This window comes from Pan troglodytes, chromosome 13 (genome assembly GCF_028858775.2).
Source record: "Pan troglodytes isolate AG18354 chromosome 13, NHGRI_mPanTro3-v2.0_pri, whole genome shotgun sequence".
NCBI classification, from domain to species: domain Eukaryota; kingdom Metazoa; phylum Chordata; class Mammalia; order Primates; family Hominidae; genus Pan; species Pan troglodytes.
In genome coordinates this window covers 103,551,946-103,571,740 of record NC_072411.2, presented here as the reverse complement: position 1 = coordinate 103,571,740, position 19,795 = coordinate 103,551,946, and the positions used below count along the sequence as shown (strand labels likewise).

Sequence of the window (19,795 nt, the reverse complement as noted above, 5' to 3'; positions counted from 1 at the left end):
ATCATAATGAGATATCACACCTGTTAAGATGGCTATTATTGAAAAGTCAACAAGTGTTGGCAAGGATGTGAAGAAATTCGAACTCTAGTACACTGTTGGGGGAATGTAAAATGATGCAGCTGCTTTTGAAAACAGCATGGTGGTTACTCAAAAAAATGACAAATAGATAAATCATATGATCCTGCCATTTCACTTCTGTGTGTCTATCCAAAAGAATTGAAATCAGCATCTCAAGGCAATATTTGCACTCCTATGTTTATTGCCATGTTATTACTATAGTCAAGATGTAGAAACAACCTAAATGTCATAGATGAATGAATAAAGAAAATGTGGTATACACACGTAATTCAGAGACATTGCAGGTTCAGTTCTAGACCACCACAATAAAGCAAGTCATGTGATTTTTTTTTGTTTCCTAGGGCATATAAACATTACGTTTACACTATACTGTTGTCTATTAAGTGTGCAATAGCATTATGTAAAAAGTCAATGTACATGACTTAATTAAAAAATACTTAATTGCTGGCTGGGCACAGTGGCTCATGCATGTAATATCAGCACTCTGGGAGGCCAAGGCAGGAGGATTGCATGAACCCAAGAGTTCAAGGGTGCAGTGCATCAGGTAGGATCATGCCACTGTACTTCGGCCTGGGTGGCAGAGCAAGACCCTATCTCAAAAAATAGAGAGGCCAGGCACAGTGGCTCAAGCTTGTAATCTCAGCACTTTGGGAGGCCGAGGCAGGCAGATCTCCTGAGGTCAGGAGTTCAAGACCAGCCTGGCCAACATGGTGAAACCCTATCTCTACTAAAAATACAAAAATTAGCAGGGTGTGGTCGCTCACGCCTGTAGTCCCAGCTACTCAGGAGGCTGAGACATGAGAATCTCTTGAACCCGGGAGGTGGAGGTTGCAGTAAGCTGAGATCATGCCACTGCACTCCAGCCTGGGTAACAGAGTGAGATGAGACTCTGTCATATATATATGTATGGGTTTTTTGTAAATTTTATATATATATATATATATGATCATCTGAGCCTTCAGTGAGTTGCAATATTTTTGCTGCTGGAGGGTCTTGCCTTGATCTTAATGGCTGGGACTGATCAAGGTGGTAGTTGCTGAAGGTTGGGGTGGCTGTGGCAATTTTTAAAAATAAGACAACAATGAATTTTGCTGCGTCAGTTGGCTCTTCCTTTCATGAAGGATTTCTCTGTAGTATGCGATGGTGTTTGATAGCATTTTACCCACAGTAGAACTTCTTTCAAAATTGGAGTCAGTCCTCTCAAACCCTGCTGCTGCTTTGTCAACTAAGTTTATATAGAATTCTAAATCCTTTGTTGTCATTTTAGCAGTGTTCACAGCATCTTCGGCAGTAGATTCCATCTCAAGAAACCACTTTTCTTTGCTCATCCATAAGAAGCAATTCCTCATCCATTCAAATTTTATAATGAGATTGTAGCAGTTTACTCACATCTTCAGGCTTCACTTCTAATTCTACCTCTGTTGCTATTTTCATCACATCTGTAGTTACTTTCTCTACTGAAGTTTTATTGAACATCTTAAAGTCATCCATGAGGGTTGTAATCAACTGCTTCCAAATTCCTGTTAATGTTGGTATTTTGAGCTCCTCTCCTGAAGCACAAATGTCCTTAATGGCATCTAAAATGGTAAATCCTTTGCAGAAGGTTTTCGATTTACTTTGCCAAGATCCCTCAGAGGAATTATCTAAGGCAGCTAAAGCCTTACAAAATGTATTTCTGAAATGAGAGGACTTGAAAGTTGAAATTACTCCTTGATCTGTGAGCTGCAGAATGGATCTATGTTTGCAGGCATGAAAGCAACATTAATGTCCTCAGACATTTCCATCAGAGCTCTTGGATGACCAGGTGCATTGTCACTGAGCAGTAATATTTTGAAAGGTATCTTTTTTTCTGAATAGTAAGTCTCAACAGCGAGCTTAAAATATTCAGTAAACCATGCTGCAAACAGATCTGCTGTCATCCATGCTTTGTTGTTCCATTTATAGAGCACAGGCAGAGTACACTTGACATAAATGTTAAGGGCCCTGGGATTTTTAGAATGGTAAATGAGCATTGGCTTCAATTTAAAGTCAGCAGCTACATTAGCCTCTAACAAGAGAGTTGGCCTGTCCTTTGAAGTGTTGAAGCCAGGCATTGAGTTCTCCTCTCTAGCTATGAAAGTCTAGATGACACCTTCTTCCAGTATAAGGCTGTTTCATCTACAATAAAAACCTATTTTATGTAGTCACTTTCATCAATATCTTAGCTAGATCTTCTGGGTAACTCGCTGCAGCTTCTACATCAGCACTTGCTGCTTTACCTTGCACTTTTGTGTTACAAAAATACTGTCTTTCCTTAAACCTCACGAACCAACATTTGCTGGCTTCAAGATTTTCTTCTGCAGCCACCTCACCTCTCAGCTTTCATTGGATTGAAGAGAGTTAGGGGCTTTCTCTGGATTAGGCTTTGGCTTAAGGGACTGTTTGTGGCTGGTTTAACTTCTGTCCAGATTATTAAAATTTTCTCCATATCTGCAATAAGCTGTTTTGCTTTCTTATCATTTGTGTGTGGAGTAGCACTTCTCGCTTTTGTCAAAAATGTTTTCCTTTGCATTCTCATCTGGGCTGTTTGGTGCAAGAGGCCTAGCTTTTGGCCTATCTCAGCTTTCAACATGCCTTCCTCAGTAAGCTTAATCATTTCTAGCTTTTGATTTAAAGTGAGGGATGTACAAATCTTCTTTCACTTGAACACTTAGATCCATTTTGGGGTTATTAATGGCCTAATTTCAATATTGTTGTGTCTCTGGGAATAGAGAGGCCAAGGAGAGGAAGAAAGATGGGGGAACAGCTGGTCAGTGGCATAGTTACAACACACACAACATTTATAAATTAAGTTTGCCATCTTACAAAAGTCTAATATGCAGCATTTATAAGGGATCTTGGCAAAAAAAACCAAAACCAAAAACAAAAAAAAAACAACCTCTTTAAAAAGTGGGCAAAGATTTACAAAAAAAAAAAAAAAACCTCGTTAAAAAGTGGGCAAAGGACATGAACAGACACTTTTCAAAAGAAGACACACATATGGCCAACAGGCATATGAAAAAATGCTCAACATCACTGATCATTAGAGAAATGTGAATCAAAACCATAATGAGATACCATCTCACACCAGTCAGAATGGCTACTATTAAAAAGTCAAAAAATAACAGATGCCGGCAAGGTTGCAGAGAAAAAGGAATGCTTATACACTGTTGGTGGGAGTGTAAATTAGTTCAACTACTGTAGAAGACAGTGTGGTGGTTCCTCAAAGACCTAAAGACAGAAATGCCATTTGACCCAGCAATCCCATTACTGGGTATATACCCAAAGGAATATAAATCATTCTTTTATAAAGACACATGCACAGGTATGTTCATGGCAGTACCATTCACAATAGCAAAGAAATGGAATCAAGCTAAATACCCATCAATGGTAGACTGGATAAAGAAAATGTAGTACATATACACCATAGAATACTATGCAGCCATAAAAAGAATGAGATCATGTCCTTTGCAGGAGCATAGATGGAGCTGGAGACCATTATCCTTAGCAAACAAATGCAGGAACAGAAAACTAAATACCACATGTTCTTACTTATAAGTGGGAGCTAAATGATGAGAGCACATGGACACATAGAGGGGAACAACACACACTGGGACCTATCAGAGAGTGGAGGGTAGGAGGAGGCAGAGGATCAGGAAAAATAACTAATGGATACTAGGCTTAATACCTGGTGATGAAATAATCTGTCCAACAAACCCCCATGACACACGTTTACCTATATAACAAACCTACACATGTACAATTGAACTTAAAAGTTAAATTTTTATTAAAAAAGTTTGCTATCTTAGATGGGTGTGGTTTGTGGTGCCCCTCAACAATTACAATAGTAACATCAAAGATCACTGGTCATAGAGTACCATAAAAGATATTATAATAATGAAAAAGTTTGAAATATTTTGAGAATTATCAAAATGTGATGCAGAGACACAAAGTGAACACATGCTTTTGGAAAAATGGCACCAATAGTCTTGCTCAACGCAAGGTTGCCACAGACCTTCAATTTGTACAAAACACAATATCTGAGAAGTGCAATAAAAAGAGATATGCCAGTCTACATACAATGGGATATCATTCAGCATTTAAAAATAAGGAAATCCTGCCATATGTGACAACGTGGATGGACCTTGAGGACATTATACTAAGTGAAATAAGCCAGTCACAGAAAGACAAATATTGCATGATGCCACATATGTGAGGTATATGAAATAGTCAGAGTAGAATGCTGGTTGCCTGAGGCTAGGGGGAGGGGCAAATAGGGAATTGCTTTTCAACAAGTATAAAGTTTAAGTTATGCAAGATGATGAAGTTCTAGAGATCTGCTTTACAACACTGTGCTGATAGTTAACATTATTGTGTTTTGCACTAGAAAATTTAAGAGGATAGGTCTCATGTGAATTGTTCTTACCACAATTAAAAGAAAAAAGAAAGAGCTGAACGAAGTCATGTAGTTGTGACCATAGCAAATTTTTTTGCTAGAATTCTGCTTCAGTTATTTATTTTCTTTTTGTCCCTTTTAGGTTTTCCCTTTTTACATGCTAAATATGTATTCCTTATATTTCTAGGAAAATTTTACAAGTATTTTAACCAGCCTTCCTTGAATGGTCCTATTTTGTCTGATTTCATACGCCTTTATTCTAGTCTCTTCTTCCAATCCCAGTCCCATCACTTATCATCTGGAGTTTATTTCCTCTCAACTTTTAAAAAATATAGCATGTACCTGTGTTTGTGTCTTGTATTTATGGATCTGAAATGTTATCATTTACCACTCCCCCATCTTCCCAGAGATTCATCAGCTTGTTTATACTAAGTAGTGTTTATGTTTGGATAGCTGCTTTGATTTAAGTTGCTCTTTGTTTTTAGTGAGAAAAAATGTAATAGTATTTTATTAATGTACATACATATGTGTTTATTGTTTTTATGTAAAATAAAATACCCCTATTAATTGTTTAAGCAGATATCCCTCTTGTAAATGAGGAAGCTGAAACTACTGCAAATGAGGTAAGGGAAATTGGAAGAGAACTTTTAATAGTCATTATTTTATAAAGGGATAAAATATTTATAAATGGAGAAATATTTATAGATAGAGAAAGGCATCCAAGAAGTTACTCAGTTGTTTTATGGTTTCTATTATGGCAATATCTGTATAGTTACACTCTTGAAAGAGCCTTCTGCATAAAATAGTAACATTTAAAAATATGAAGATAGGGGACAAAATGTGTTGAGGAAGAGATGAAGGAGAAACAAGAAAAAAGCATGAAGTTCTACGTAAGATCTTAGAAATAAATGCCATAGATGTAACTGCAGTTTTTACTCTTTCTCACCAAAATCTTTTAATTTATCATATTGTAAACTTTGCACAGGAAATGATATTCTATAGTTTAAAATAGAAATAAACAAAACATAGAGTTTACATAATATAATTTGCTTTTCAGCTAAATTTACATAAGGTATTCATTCTATAAAGGAGTGGCTCCCCATGTAAATCAATGAAGAGTAAAATGTTCACTTACTGCTTGACAAGTAGGATTTAATGATTTCCATTCCTGGGTCAGTGGCTCCCAAATACCAATTGAAGAGTCAGTATGTATTACTGTTTTCCGCAGTTCAAGGAGAGTAAAAGAAGATAATATAGAGAATTTTTCATAAAGCTAAATTTATTTAGTTTAACAGGCTATCCTTTATTTTACAATATTGTTCTTTGTACTGTGGTGCTATTAATATTCTCTTTATTTTCTTATATAGTTGTGATTTATGGTATCATTCCTTGTGCATTTTGTTATTAAAATTTCCTTTGTTTCATGATATATTGGTGACAGTGTAATAACAGTAAAATGTCAGACCCTCAGATTTTTTATTTTGAGATGTTGCTGATTTATAAATTTGGATATATGAGAACCACTGCTTTATCATTTTTATGGATAGTATTCTACAGTCCATGGTTTCAGGCAAGTAAAGAACTTATCATGTTTACTAAGGAATTAAAATTTACAAATAATAATGGTAATTTGTTATGCTAAAGGATAAGGGTACAATTGATTTTGAGTCATTTTCTTAATTTGTAAAATTTTCCAGTCAATAATGATTAACTGGTAGTTTGTTTTATTGCTGTATTTTCTAGTTACTGGATAATGATTCTGAGAAAGGCCTGACTATACCAACTTTGAACCAATCGGACCAAGATAATTCAACTGCTGATGCTTCTAAAAATGATGAATCAACACCTTCACCCACAGAAGTGCACTCATTGTGCACTATTTCTAACCAGGAAACAATAAAAGCAAGCAGAATACCACCTTTAGGTGAACGTCAATCAGAAAGCATGCCAGACAGAAAAAGGAAAAATGTATTTTTTCCATTAGAAGTAAAATTAAAAGATAACTATCCAAGAATTTTAAAAGCAGACTCATCTCTATCAGAGGTAAATTTGAGGAGTATCTGTATAAATCCAAAGAGCAGGAACTTAGATTCATCTCCAACAGAAATTAGCTGGCAAAACAACAATCTAAACTTAGCTGAAAGGGAGAACACAGGCTTAGTTTCCACCAGATTAAAAATTAAAAGGTAGCTTTCAAAGCCAAGACCCAAAAGAAGGCCTTGAGCTCAAGGTGTCTGCCCTTATATTAGAAGTATAAGACTAGGGAGACAAAATAATCTATTTTAAAAAATTAAATACAAATAAATCGAAAATGCATTCAAATGTCTCCAAGTGGAAATGCGTCTAAGTATATTAAATATTCCTGCTTTACTTATATCAATCAAGAAATGAGGATAAAAAACTTTCAAGAAAAGCAAAGTGATTTGAGATGCCAGTAATACAAATTAATCTCTTGGGTTGGTAATTCAGCTGAAAGTGTAACAACAATAACAAAATGTAAATTCAAAGGAAATTTAAAAGCCTGGGGAGTTATTTCAGTGGAAATTCTTAATAAAACTATTATATTATAGGAAATAACATATGTTCTCCTTATTACAAATAATTTTATAGTTTAAAATGAGAATAAGAGTGTGAATTTAAAGGTACACCAAATAATAGACTTTCTCAAAATGACAGCCATTCTACTTATATCTTTATATCTTATTGGAATAACTATTACAGGTAGTTCATCAAATGGTATAAAAAGATATATAGGTCAGAAGATAAAGAATTTGAGTTCTAAGTGAGATTCTAGCTTGGGCATCTAAGTCTCTAGACCTATTTTTCTCATTATTTGAATAGTAGATCAGACTAGGTCATTTCTAAATTCTCTCCCAAATTTCAAAAGACATAATTTTAACTGGGAATTACTCTCAGTTACCTATGTCAAATAACATTTTTGTTTTTTCTGAATGTGAAAGTAATGCACAGTCACAGAAAATTTAGAAAATGGAGAGAAACGTAAAAGAAAAAATAAAAGCAGTTATAATTCTACTGCTAGATTTAACAATTTTATTTTCTTTTAGTCTTTCTTATGCATATGTACATATATCTTTTATGAATTTTAAAAGCTTGAATCAAAACAGACATGTAATTTTTATTTTTTGACTTTACATGCATGCCACTTGAATTTTCTTAAAAATCTGCAAGATGTAGAATATCCTCAAATATTAATATTCCATAAGTTTTTAAACAGTTTTCATATTGTTGGACATTAAGTTTGAAATTAACATTCTTTTGCTTATTTATTTGGATCTGTGGATCTGTGATTATCTCCTAATGTATTTACAGAAATGGCATGCTAACAAATTGCTCTCCAGAAAGACTGTACCACTTTACATTCTTACCAACAGTATTTGAGTATTAATGGTCTTTTAAATAATGATTAACACTTTTTTTTGCTCGTTAGTCATTTTGGTTTTCCCTGCTATGAGTAGACAGATCATGTCCTTTGTCCATTTTTTTCCTTGAAGACTTGGGGATTTTGTTTAGGTTTTATAATTAGCTCTTTTTATTTTCAAGATATTAACCACTTGTATGGGCACTTAGTTTGTAGTTTACCTTTTAATGTATGTATTACATTCAGTCTGACTTCCAAAATATTCAACTTTCACTTGATAAGTAAGTTATTTATTGCTGTATAACAAACCATTCCAAAACCTAGTGGATTAAAAAAGACGTTTTATTATCTCTCAAGATACTGTGGGGTTGACTTGCTTGTTGGGCAGTTCTTCTGCTCCACTTGATGTTGGATGTTAGATGGACTTATCTAGGAGCTTGATTAGGCTGGAACACTCATGATCACTCACGTGTCTGACACCTTGAATAGCTGTTAGGGCTGGGCTCAGCTGGGATGCAAGAACATCTGGTTTAATGTGTCTGTTTCCTTCTTTCTGTCTCAGATATATATATATATATCTCAGATTTGATAGATGATAGATAGATAGATAGATAGATAGCTAATATATAGATCTCTCTTTCCATGTAATCTTGGGAATTATCCTTCTCCCTCTCCATGGGGCTTCTTCTTGTGGTCTTTCTATGTAATCTCTCTAACAAGGCTGCTGAGCTTTTTATGTGGCAGCTCAAGGCTTCCAAAATACAAAAACAGAAGCTTCAGGTCTTCTTAAGACATAGGCTTGGGACGAGCACAGGGTCACCCTCACTAACTTTTGTTAATTACAGCAAGTCCCATACTCAGTCCTGATTCAGTATGGGAGGAGACTACAGAAGGGCATGAATCTTGGGAGGGGTGTGCATTGGGGGCCATATTTGGAGATTAACTAAGTTCCAAGTAAGTCATATTCCTCCCACATGCAAAATATACTCACTTGCCTCCCAAGATCCTCAATGTCATGCTATTACTGCATCAAGCTCAGGCTTGAAGTACAAAATGTTTTTATCTAACTAAAGTTCATGTGGGTGAGGCTCTTTAGGTATGGCTCCTCTCAGACTTAAAATCTATGAATTGAAGAGACCAGTTATCTGTCCCCTACATACAATGATGAGCCAAGAACAGGAAAATTGGAACAGACACTTAAATTCTAAAGGTAGAGGGAGGGAAAACATGAGGCATATATCAGTCAGTTGACCATAGTAATTCTGAAGTTCTTGGCCTTGCCCTCACGTTTTGGCCTTACCCTTTGAATAAGCCTTTTTCCATAAGAAATAACTTCTGTTTGTAGTTGCAGCCCATGTTCTGTGTGAGGGAAGTTGAAAGTTCAAATGTGTCTTTTCATTTTTGCTTTCAGTGAAGGCTGAAATTTCACATATGTGTCTTTTCTTTCTAAACTATCCCTGTTCCTTTCAGTCTAAGATGCTATTATTCTGTTAAAGATTTTGTGGGCTTCCTGTGTATCAAATTAAGATCTCAATTAGTCAAATGTTGCACTTCTAAATATCTTCAAGACAGGCCCCTATTTCCTTGGGCTGAGAGTCAGGGTGCTATGGCAAAATGTCCTTAAGAAATTTAGAAGTGCCCTTGTCTGGCAAAGAAGGCCTGAGATGCTACTTAAGATTCTTAAAATAATTTTTGTCTAGCTGAGTAGGCCTATGAGTCACCACCTTAAATCTTTTTGAGGCCTTAACAGATCTTACAGCCATACCCTTGTCATCTTGACCCTGAACCACATTCCAATGAACCCACAACTGAGTCCCCAAAGACTAATATATTACCAAATGTGGTTATCAGTTCTCAGTCCTCATCTCTGTGACTACTTAGCCACATTTGACAAAATAGTTCCACTCTTTTCTTGAAACTGATCTTTTTCACTGGCCTTTTGTAATATTACATTCTCCTAGTTTTCTTCCTTCTTCGTTGACTACTCTTTGCTGGGGAGGTCTCGATTGTCTCACACCCAGTCCTTGTATTTTATTTTTTACTCTAACCTTGTATTTTAATTTTTCTCTAACTCTCTAACCTGAATAATAGGTTATTCATTCAGCCCTGTAACTTTAAATATAATTTATAAATGAATAACTTCCACATCTTGGGGCTCTTCTTTGAACTCCAAGAGCGTATATGTAAAAACTTACTTCACTTAGATAGCTTATAGAAATGTCAAACTTAACATGACGAAGACTGAATTCTTAATTTCACCTCCACTAACTCTCCACCCCTAATTTAGATTCCCTCCTCTTAATGTTGCCTATTCATTTAATCTTTTCAGCATATAAACATTCCAGGCATTATTTCTAGGTGAATGAAATATGTCGTTGAACATAAAAGACAAAAATAAATGTTCTTGTGGAGCTTATATTCAAAAAAGACAAAAATAAATGTTCTTGTGGAGTTTCTATTCTTATAAATGGCACCTCTAAACTGTTAAGACCAACACCCTAGGAGTCAGCCTTGATATCGTGGTTTCTCTCATCTCTTATATCCAATCCACCCTCAAGTCTTGTTAATTCTGTATTCAAAATATATCTGAAATCCACTGTCATTGCTATCACCTTAGACCAAGCTACTTTCATCTCTCCTGTCTGCTATAAAAGCTGTTTTCCTACTTCCAATTTTGCCTCTATCTGGTTTGTTCTTCTCATAGCAGCCAGACCGATCTTGTAAAGACGAAATCTAAATCATGTCACTCCTCTGATCAGTATTCTTCAATGGCGTGTTTTCATGCCTGGAATAAAGTCCAAACTTCTCACCATCATCTACAATGCCCCTATTTAATCTTTCTGTCCTCATGTGTTAGCATTGTTCCCTTTGTTCACTCTGCTTCCGCCACATTAGTATTCTTACTATTCCTTGAACAAACTAAACTTATTCCAGCCTCAAGCTCTTTCTAATATTCTTCTCTGTCAGGGGAGTGCTCTCCCCTGCGGATCTTCTCAGGGTTCATTCATTCACACCATTTAGGACTCTGCTCAGATGTTCCCTCCTTAGTGGAGGCTGGGTTGGGGGGGCTCCTCTGACCACTCTATGTAAAGTAATTATCTACCCATCCACCCTCCTCCATCCCTAGTATTCTTTCTTCATATATCATTTCCTGGTATCATATTATGTTTCTTTAGTCATTTATTGTCTGTTACTCCCATTTGACTTTAAATTACAGATGGTACTGAGATTTAGTCTTATTTACCACTGTATCTTAATATCTAGTAATAATGATGAGTATTTTAAACTCAAAGACATACATAATTAGAGCTCTTACTACTTAGAACTCACCACTAATAGTGATGAGTCCACGGTAGGCAGTAGTAAATATCTGTTGAATTAGTTTAGTTAAAAATACTGCAGGGTCGGCCAGGCGCGGTGGCTCACCCCTATAATCCCAGCACTCTGGGAGGCCGAGGCAGGTGAATCACGAGGTCAGGAGATCAAGACCATCCTGGCTAACACGGTGAAACCCTGTCTCTACTAAAAAACAAAAAATTAGCTGGGCGTGGTGGCGGGCGCCTGTAGTCCCAGCTACTCAGGAGGCTGAGGCAGGAGAATGGCGTGAACCAGGGAGGCGGAGCTTGCAGTGAGCCGAGATCGTGCCACTGCACTCCAGCCTGGGCAACAGAGTGAGACTCCATCTCAAAAAAAAAAAAAAAAAAAAAAAAAAAAACCACACAAAAAACAAAACAAAACAAAAACACTGCAGTGTCTTGAGGCATTTGCTCTGGGAATACATTATAACTCCTGGGCCTCACTGTATGTAATTAAATCAATCACATAGTCATAGGAAATGCAATCATTTTAATACTCTGAAGGTGGATGAACCATCTAGCTCTGACACACTAAATGTCAGGCATAAGGCAGCAAGATTATTTCCACAAAGGGTAAGTGGTAAGAGCTCTAATTGAGTTTAAAAGCCTGTAGGGTCTGCGGAAGATTAGGGTTAATGAAGGCAGAGAGTGATAGATGTGACATCATTAACCTCATATCTCCGATTCATCCATTTATATTTAACTGCCCTCTTTAAGCCATGAATTCCATGAATTAAATTTAAATCCCTTACTAATGATTGATGGCACTGTTGGGAAATATGCCGTAATCTCCCCAAAACCTTGTCCTTGCTAATTCTGTACTTGGAATCAACCAAAACCATGCATGTGAAATGCACCTTGCAATTATTTTATCCACAGACAGAATTTTCTTCTTTTTTAAGGCTGCGTAGTATTCCACTGTGTACATATACTATATTTTCTTTATCCATTGATCTGTTGATAGACACTTAAGTTGCTTCCATATCTTAGCTATTACAATAGCACAACAGTAAACACGGGGATGCAGATATCTCTTTGATATACCAACTTCAAATCCTTTGGATATATACCCAGAAGTAGGATTGCTGGACCATATGGTAATTCTATTTTTAGTTTTATTGGGAACCTCCATACTACTTTCTAAAATGGCTGTACTAATTTATATTCCCACAAATAGTGTACAAGGGTTCCCTTTTCTCCACATCCTTGCCAACACGTATCATTCTTCTTTTTGATAATAGCCCTTGTAACAGGCATGAAATGATATCATATTGTGGTTTCAATTTGCATTTCTCTGATGATCAGAGATATTGAGTATTTTTAATATATCTATTGGCCTTTCATATGTCTTCCTTTGAGCCATGTCTGTTCAGTTCCTTTGCCCATTTTAAAATTAGGTTATTTGTTTTCTTGCTTTTGGGTTGTTTGTGTACCTTATATATTTTGAATATTAGCCCCTTATCAGCTGTATGGTTTGCAGATATTTTCTTCCAGTTCATGTTTTGTCTCTTCACTCTGTTCATTGTTTCCTTTTCTGTACAGAAGCTTTTGATTTGATGCAACTCCATTTGTCTTATTTTTGCTTTTGGTGCCTGCATTTTTGGAGTCCTATCCAAGAAATCATTGCATAGACCAGTATTGTGGAGATTTTCCCTTATGTTTTCCTCTATTAACTTTACAATTCCACATTTCCACACTTACATTTAAGTCTTTTATACATTTTGAGATGATTTTTGTTGTATGGTGTGAGATAAGTGTCCAATTTTATCTTCTGGGCCATATCTATTTTTCCCAACATCATTTATTAAAGAGTCTGTTCTTTCCCTTTTGTGTTTTTGGCATCTTTGTCAAATATCAACTAATTATAAATACTGAATACTTGGGTTTATTACTGGGTTGTCTACCTGTTCCATTGGTTTATGTGTCTTTGTGCCAGTGCCATGCTGTTTTTATTACAATAGCTTTATAACATAATTTGAAACCAGGGAGTTTGATGCATCTAGCTTTGTTCTTTTTGCTCGAGATTGCTTTGGCTGTTTGGGGTCTTTTATGGTTCCATATGGGTTTTAGGATTATTTTTTCTATTTCTGTGAAAAATGACATTGGAGTTTTAGTGGGAATTGGATTGAATCTGTAGACTGCATTGGGTAGTATGGATGTTTTAAAAATATTAATTCTTACAATTCATGAATATGGTCTATCTTTCCATTTGTTTTTATCTTCTTTCTTTCCTCAGTGTTTCATAGTTTTCCTTGTAGAAGTCTTTTACCTCCTTGGTTAAATTTATTCCTAGGTATTTTATTTTTAGTATAGCTATGGTAAATGGGATTGCCTCCTTGATTTCTTTTTTTAGCTAGCTCACTGTGTATAGAAACTACTAATTTTTGTTGTTTTTTTCCTTCCAAGTTTTATTTTAGGTTCAGGAGTTACTTCTGCAGGCTTGTTACATGGGTAAATTTCATGTCTCTGGGGCTTAGTGTACAAATTATTTTATCACCCAGGTAGCAAATATTGTATCCAATAGGTAGTTTTTCGATACTCACCCTCCTTCTACCTTCCACCCTCAAGTAGGCCCTGGTATCTGTTCCCTTCTTTCTGTCCATGTGTATTCAATGTTTAGCTCCCACTTATAAGTGAGAACATGTAGTATTTCGTTTTCTATTCCTGCATTAATTCCCTTAGGATAATGGTCTTGAGCTGCATCCATGTTTCTGCAAATGACATGATTTCTTTTTTTTTCATAGTTGCATCAGATTCCGTGGAATATACATACCACATTTGCCTTATCCAATCTACCATTGATGGAAGTCTAGGTTGATTCCATGTCTTTCCTATTGTGAATAGTGCTATGATGAACATATATATGAATGTGTCTTTTTGGTAGAATAATTTATATTCCTTGGGTATATACCCAGTAATGGGATTGCTGGGTCAAGTGGTAGTTCTGTTTTAAGTTCTTTGAGAAATCTCCAAACAGCTTTTCACAGTGGGTGAAGTAATTTACATTTACACCAACAGTATATAAGTGTTCCCTTTTCTCCACAGCCTCACCAGCATCTATTGTTTTTTGACTTTTTAATAATAGCCATTCTGAATGGTGTGAGATGTTAACTCATTGTGGTTTTGATTTGCATTTCTCTCTGATGATGAGTAATGTTGAGCATATTTTCATACGTTTATTGGTGGTGTATATATCTTTTGATAGGTGTCTGTTCATGTCCTTTGCCCACTTTTTGATGTTTTTTTTTTTTTCACTTTTTGCTTGTTGATTCAAGTTCCTTATAGATTCTGGATATTAGACTTTTTTCAGAAGCGTAGTTTGCAAATATTTTCTCCCATTCTTTAAGTTGTCTGTTTACTCTGTTGATAGTTTCTTCTGTTGTGCAGAAGCTCTTTAGTTTTTATTAGGTCCTACTTGTCAATTTTTATTTTTGTTGCAATTGTTTTTGGAGTCTTCATAATTAAATCTTTTCCAGGGTCTATGTCCAGAATGGTGTTTCCTAGGTTTCCTTCTAGGGTTTTTATAGTTTTAGGTTTTCCATTTAAGTCTTTAATCTATCTTGAGTTGATTTTGGTAGATGGTGAAAGGAAGGGGTCTGTTTTAATCTTCTGCATATGGCTAGCAAGTTATCCTAGCACCATTTATTGAGTGGGGAGTGCCTTTCCCACTGCTTGTTATTGTCGACTTTGTCAAAAATCAGATGGATGTAGGTGTGTGGCTTTATTTCTGGGTTCACCGTTCTGTTCCATTGGTCTATGTGTCTGTTTTTGTACCAATACCATGCTGTTTTGGTTACTGTAACCTTGTACTGTAGTTTGAAGTTGGGTAGTGTGATGCCTCCAGCTTTGTTCTTTCTGCTTAAGATTGCTTTGACTATTTGGGCTCTTTTTGGCTCCATATGAATTTTAGAATAGCTTTTTTCTAATTCTGCAAAGAATGTCATTGGTGGTTTGGTAGGAATAGTATTGGATCTATAAATTTCTTGGGGCAGTATGGCTATTTTAACAATATTAATTCTTCCTCTCCATGAGCATGGAATATTTTACCATTTGTTGGTGTTGTCTATGATTTCTTTTAGCAGTGTTTTGTAATTCTGGTTGTAGAGATCTTTCACCTCCCTGGTTAGCTGTATTTCTAGGTATTTTACTCTTATTTTGGCTATTGTGAATGGGATTGCGTTCTTGATTTGGCTCTCAGCTTGGACATTATTGGTGTATAGAAATGCTAATGATTTTTATACATTGATTTTTGCATCCTGAAACTGCCGAAGTTGTTTATCAGATCTAGAAGCCTTTGGGCAGAGACTATGGGGTTTTGTAGGTATAGAATTGTATCATCTGCAAAAAGGGATAGTTTGACTTCTTCACTTCCTTTTTGGATGCATTTTATTTCTTTATCTTGCCTGATTTTGGAAGAACTTCCAGAACTACATTGAATAGGAGTAGTGAGAGTTGGTATCCTTGTCTTGTTTTGGTTCTCAAGGGAATGTTTCCAGCTTTTCCCCATTCAGTATGATGTTGGCTTTGGGTTTGTCATACATGGCTCTTAATATTTTGAGATATGTTCCTCTGATGCCGTCTTTTGAGAGTTTTTGACATGCAGGGATGTTGAATTTTATTGAAAGCTTTTTCTATGTCTATTGAGATGATCATGTTGTTTTTAGTTCTGTTCATGTGATGAATCACATTTATTGATTTGCTTATGTTGAACCAACCTTGCATCCCAGGAATAAAGCCTACTTGATCATGGTAGATTAGCTTTCTGATATGCTGCTGGATTTGGTTTGCTAGGTTTTTGTTTTTTGAGATGGAGTCTTGCTTTGTCGTTCAGGCTGTAGTGCAGTGGTGTGATCTCGGATCACTGCAGCCTCTGCCTCCTGGGTTCAAGCGATTGTCCTGCCTCAGTCTCCTGAGTAGCTGGGACTACAGGTGTGTGCCACCACACCCGCCTAATTTTTGTATTTTTAGTAGAGACAGGATTTCACCATATTGGCCAGGCTGATCTCAAACCCTGACCTCAAGTGATCCACCTGCCTCAGCCTCCCAAAGTGCTGGGATTACAGGTGTGAGCCACCATGCCTGGCCCAGTTTGCTAGTATTTTATTGAGGATTTTTGCATCTATGTTCATCAGGGATATTGACCTGAAATTGTTGTTGTTGTTGTTGTGTCTCTGCTAGGTTTTGGTATCAGAATGATGCTGGCCTCTTAGAAGGAGTTAAGAAGACTATCTCCTTCTTAATTTTTTGGAATAGTTTCAGTAGAATTGGTACAAGTTCTTCTTTATACATCTGGTAGAATTCAGCTGTGAATTATCTGGTCCTGGGCTTTTTCTGATTGGCAGGTTTTTTATTACTGATTCAATTTTGGAACACACCAATGGTCTGTTCAGGGTTTCAGTTTCCTCCTGGTTAGGTCTTGGAGGTTGTATGTATCCAGGGATTTATCCATTTTTTCTAGGTTTTCTAGCTTGTGTGTATAGAGGTGTTTTAAATAGTCTCTGAAGGTTTTTTGTATTTCTGTGGAGTTGATGATAATGTTCCCTTTGTCATTTCTGATTGTGTTTATTTGGATCTTCTCTCTTTTTCTTGATTAGTCTAACTAGCAGCCTATCAATCTTATTTATATTTTCAAAGAACCAACTTTTGGTTTCATTGATCTTTTGTGTCAGTTTTCACATCGCCATTTTGTTCAGTTCAGCTCTGATTTTGGTTATTTCTTTTCTTCTGCTGGCTTTGTTGTTGATTTCCTCTAATTTTTCTGCTTCCTGTAGAAAAATTCTGCTTCCTGTGACATTAGGTTGTTAATTTAAGACCTTTCTAACTTTTGATGTGGGCATTTAGTGCTACAGACTTTCCTCTTACTGCTTTTGCTGGGTCTCAGAGATCTTGGTATGTTGTATCCTTGTTCTCATTAATTTCAAAGAATTTCTTGATTTCTGCCTTAATTTCATTATTTACCCAAAAGTCATTCAGAATTAGGTTGTCTAATTTCCATGTGATTATATGGCTTTGAGCAATTTTCTTAGTATTGATCTGTATTTTTGTTGTACTATGGTCCCAGAGCATGGTTGATATAATTTTTTTTAAATTTACTGAGAGTTGTTTTATTTCTGGTTGTGTGGCCAATTTTAGAGCATGTGCCACATGCACATGAGAAGAATGTATATTCTGTTATTCTGGGGCAGAGAGTTCTGTAGATGTCCGTTAGGTCCACTTGGTCAAATGTCAAGTTTAGGTCCCGAATATCTTTGTTAGTTTTCTGCCTCAATGAGCTAATACTCTCAGTGGGGTGTCAAAGTCTCCCACTGTTTTTGTGTGGTTATCTAAGTCTCCTTGTAGGTCTCTAAGAACTTGTTTCATGTATCTGGGTGCTCCAGTGTTGGGTGCATATATATTTAGGATAGTTAAGTCTTCTTGTTGAAGTGAACCCTTTATCTTATGTAATGTCTTACTTTGTCTTTTTTTATCGTTGTTGGCTTAAAGTCTGTTTTGTCTGAAATAAGAATAGCAACTGCTGTTCTCTTTTGTTTTGTTTGCTTGATAGATCATTCTCCATCCCTTTACTTTGAGCCTATGGGTGTCATTGCATGTGAGATGGGTCTTTTAAGGACACCATACAGTTGGGTCTTGCTTCTTTGTCCAGCTTGCCACTCTGCCTTTTAAGTGGAGGCACATTACATTTACATTCAAGATTAATATTGATTTATGTGGATTTGATCCTGTCGTCATGTTGTTAGCTGGTTGTTGTGTAGACTTGATTGTGTAGTTGTTTTATAGTGTCAGTGGGCTGTGTACTTAAATGTGTTTTTTTGGTGACTAGTGAGTCTTTTCCCCCCCATATTTAGCACTTCCTTGCTGCCTTCTTGTAAGGCAGTTCTGATGCTAAAGAATTCCCTTAGCATTCACTTGTCTGAAAATGATCTTATTTCCTCTTAGCTTATGAAGCTTAGTTTGGCTGGATATAAAATTCTTGGTTGGAATTTCTTTTCTTTAAGGTTGTTGAGTATAGGCTCCCAATCTCTTCTGGCATATAAGGTTTCTGCTGAAAGGTCTCTTGTGAGCCTGATGGGGTTTCATTTGTAGATGACCTGCCCTTTTTTCCTCTAGCTACCTTTAATATTTTTTCTTTTGCATTGACCTTGGAGAATCTGATGACTATATGTCTTGGGGATGGTCATCTATATGTCTTGGTGATGGGGATAACTATATGTCTTGGGGATGGGGATTATATATTTTGTGGACAATATCCCGAAATATATTTTCCAAGTTGCTTGCTCTCTCTCCCTTTCTTAAGGGATACCAATGAGTTGTAGGGCTGGTTTCTTTACATAACCCTATATTTCTCAGATATTTTGTTCATTTTTCTTAATTTTTAAAAATTTTTTCTCACTAAATTAATTCAAAGAACTGGTCTTTGAGGTCTGAGATTGTTTCCTCAGCTTGGTCTATTCTGCTTTTGATGCTTCTGATTGTATTGTGAAATTCTTATAGTGAGTTTTTCAGCTCTACCAGATTAGTTTGTCTCCTGCTTAAAATGACTATTTTGTCTTTCAGCTCTTGACTCATTTCACTGGATTCCTTAGATTCCTTGAATTGGGTTTCAACTTTCTCCTGAATCTTGATGACTTTGCTGCCAAACAGATTCTGGGTTCTATGTCTGTCATTTCAGGCATTTCAGTCTGGTTAAGAACCATTGCTGGGGAGCTAGTGCAGTTGTTCAGAGGTAAGGAGACACTCTGGCTTTTAGAGTTGCCAGAGTTCTTTCACTGGTTCATTCTCATCTGTGTGAGCTGATGTTCCTTTAATCTTTAAAGTTGCTGTCCTTTGGATGGGGCTTCTTGCTTTTATATTCTTTGATTCCCTTGAGGGTTTGGCTGTGGTATAAGTTGGGTTTGGCTGTGGTATAAGTTGGGTTTAGTTGACTGGCTTCATTTCTGGATGATTTCAGTGGGTCAAGGCTCAGCTCAGCACTCCTGGGCTGTGTGCTCTAACCCTGGGGGCATAGCACCAGGCACACTGCTTTGTTCTCTGGCCCCTCAAGTTTAAGCATCTGCTGGAGGGCCTGAGGTGTTCCTGGTCCTTGGGAAACAATACTCCAATGGGGACTGCTGGCAGAAGTGCTTTGTTGGAGTGACGTCAGTGGGGTCTGCACACACATGCACACCAGCAGGGTCAGCATGATGGCAGCGGCAAGGTCCACGTGCATGCACTGGTATGGCAGGGCAGTGAGGTCCACACACACGTGTGCTGGCAAAGTGGTGGGGGGAGGCTGCAGGTGGATGCATGCTGGCAGGGGCCCATCTACAAAAGCTCTCTGATGGTTAGGCAGGATCTGCCAACCAAAGAGCTATGGCAGTGGCTTCTGGGAAACACCCCGGTTGGGCATCTGAGGCTGCACTGCAAGTCGGAGTGGCCAAGTAGGGAAGCTGGGAGTGGCCAGCAGATGGGAGGATGGAAGCACTCAGACCAAACTGGCCCTGTCTCACAGGCAAGATACTCCCGTTCTATCCAGGTCCAACAGTCAACAAAAGCCAAAATCACCTAGAGGAATATGGCAGGCCTTGCAGA

General features: G+C 36.9%; 1 protein-coding gene and 1 long non-coding RNA gene across 18 annotated transcripts in view; one reads left to right on the top strand and one right to left on the bottom strand.

Moving 5' to 3' along the window:
- The window catches only part of C2CD6 (C2 calcium dependent domain containing 6), a 133,064-nt gene that overhangs the window by 77,914 nt on the left and 35,355 nt on the right, over window positions 1-19,795 (top strand). For 7 of the 17 annotated variants that reach the window (XR_010150194.1, XM_016950298.4, XM_063791530.1 and 4 more), the window contains 2 exons: window positions 5,072-5,115; window positions 6,236-6,535. The exons of 3 other annotated variants lie outside the window; for them this stretch is intronic. Coding sequence is in view for 12 of the 14 variants with exons in the window: in XM_016950298.4 (XP_016805787.3) it covers window positions 5,072-5,115; window positions 6,236-6,535 (344 nt within the window). In the remaining 2 variants the exon portion in view is untranslated. Of the gene's footprint in view, window positions 1-5,068; window positions 5,116-6,235; window positions 6,536-19,795 lie in introns of all 17 variants that reach the window. 7 more of the 17 variants (XR_010150193.1, XM_016950294.4, XM_063791531.1 and 4 more) reach the window with 1 other exon arrangement.
- LOC107973885 (uncharacterized) overlaps window positions 1-19,795 on the bottom strand; it is a 48,001-nt gene that overhangs the window by 17,390 nt on the left and 10,816 nt on the right. The window lies entirely within an intron of this gene.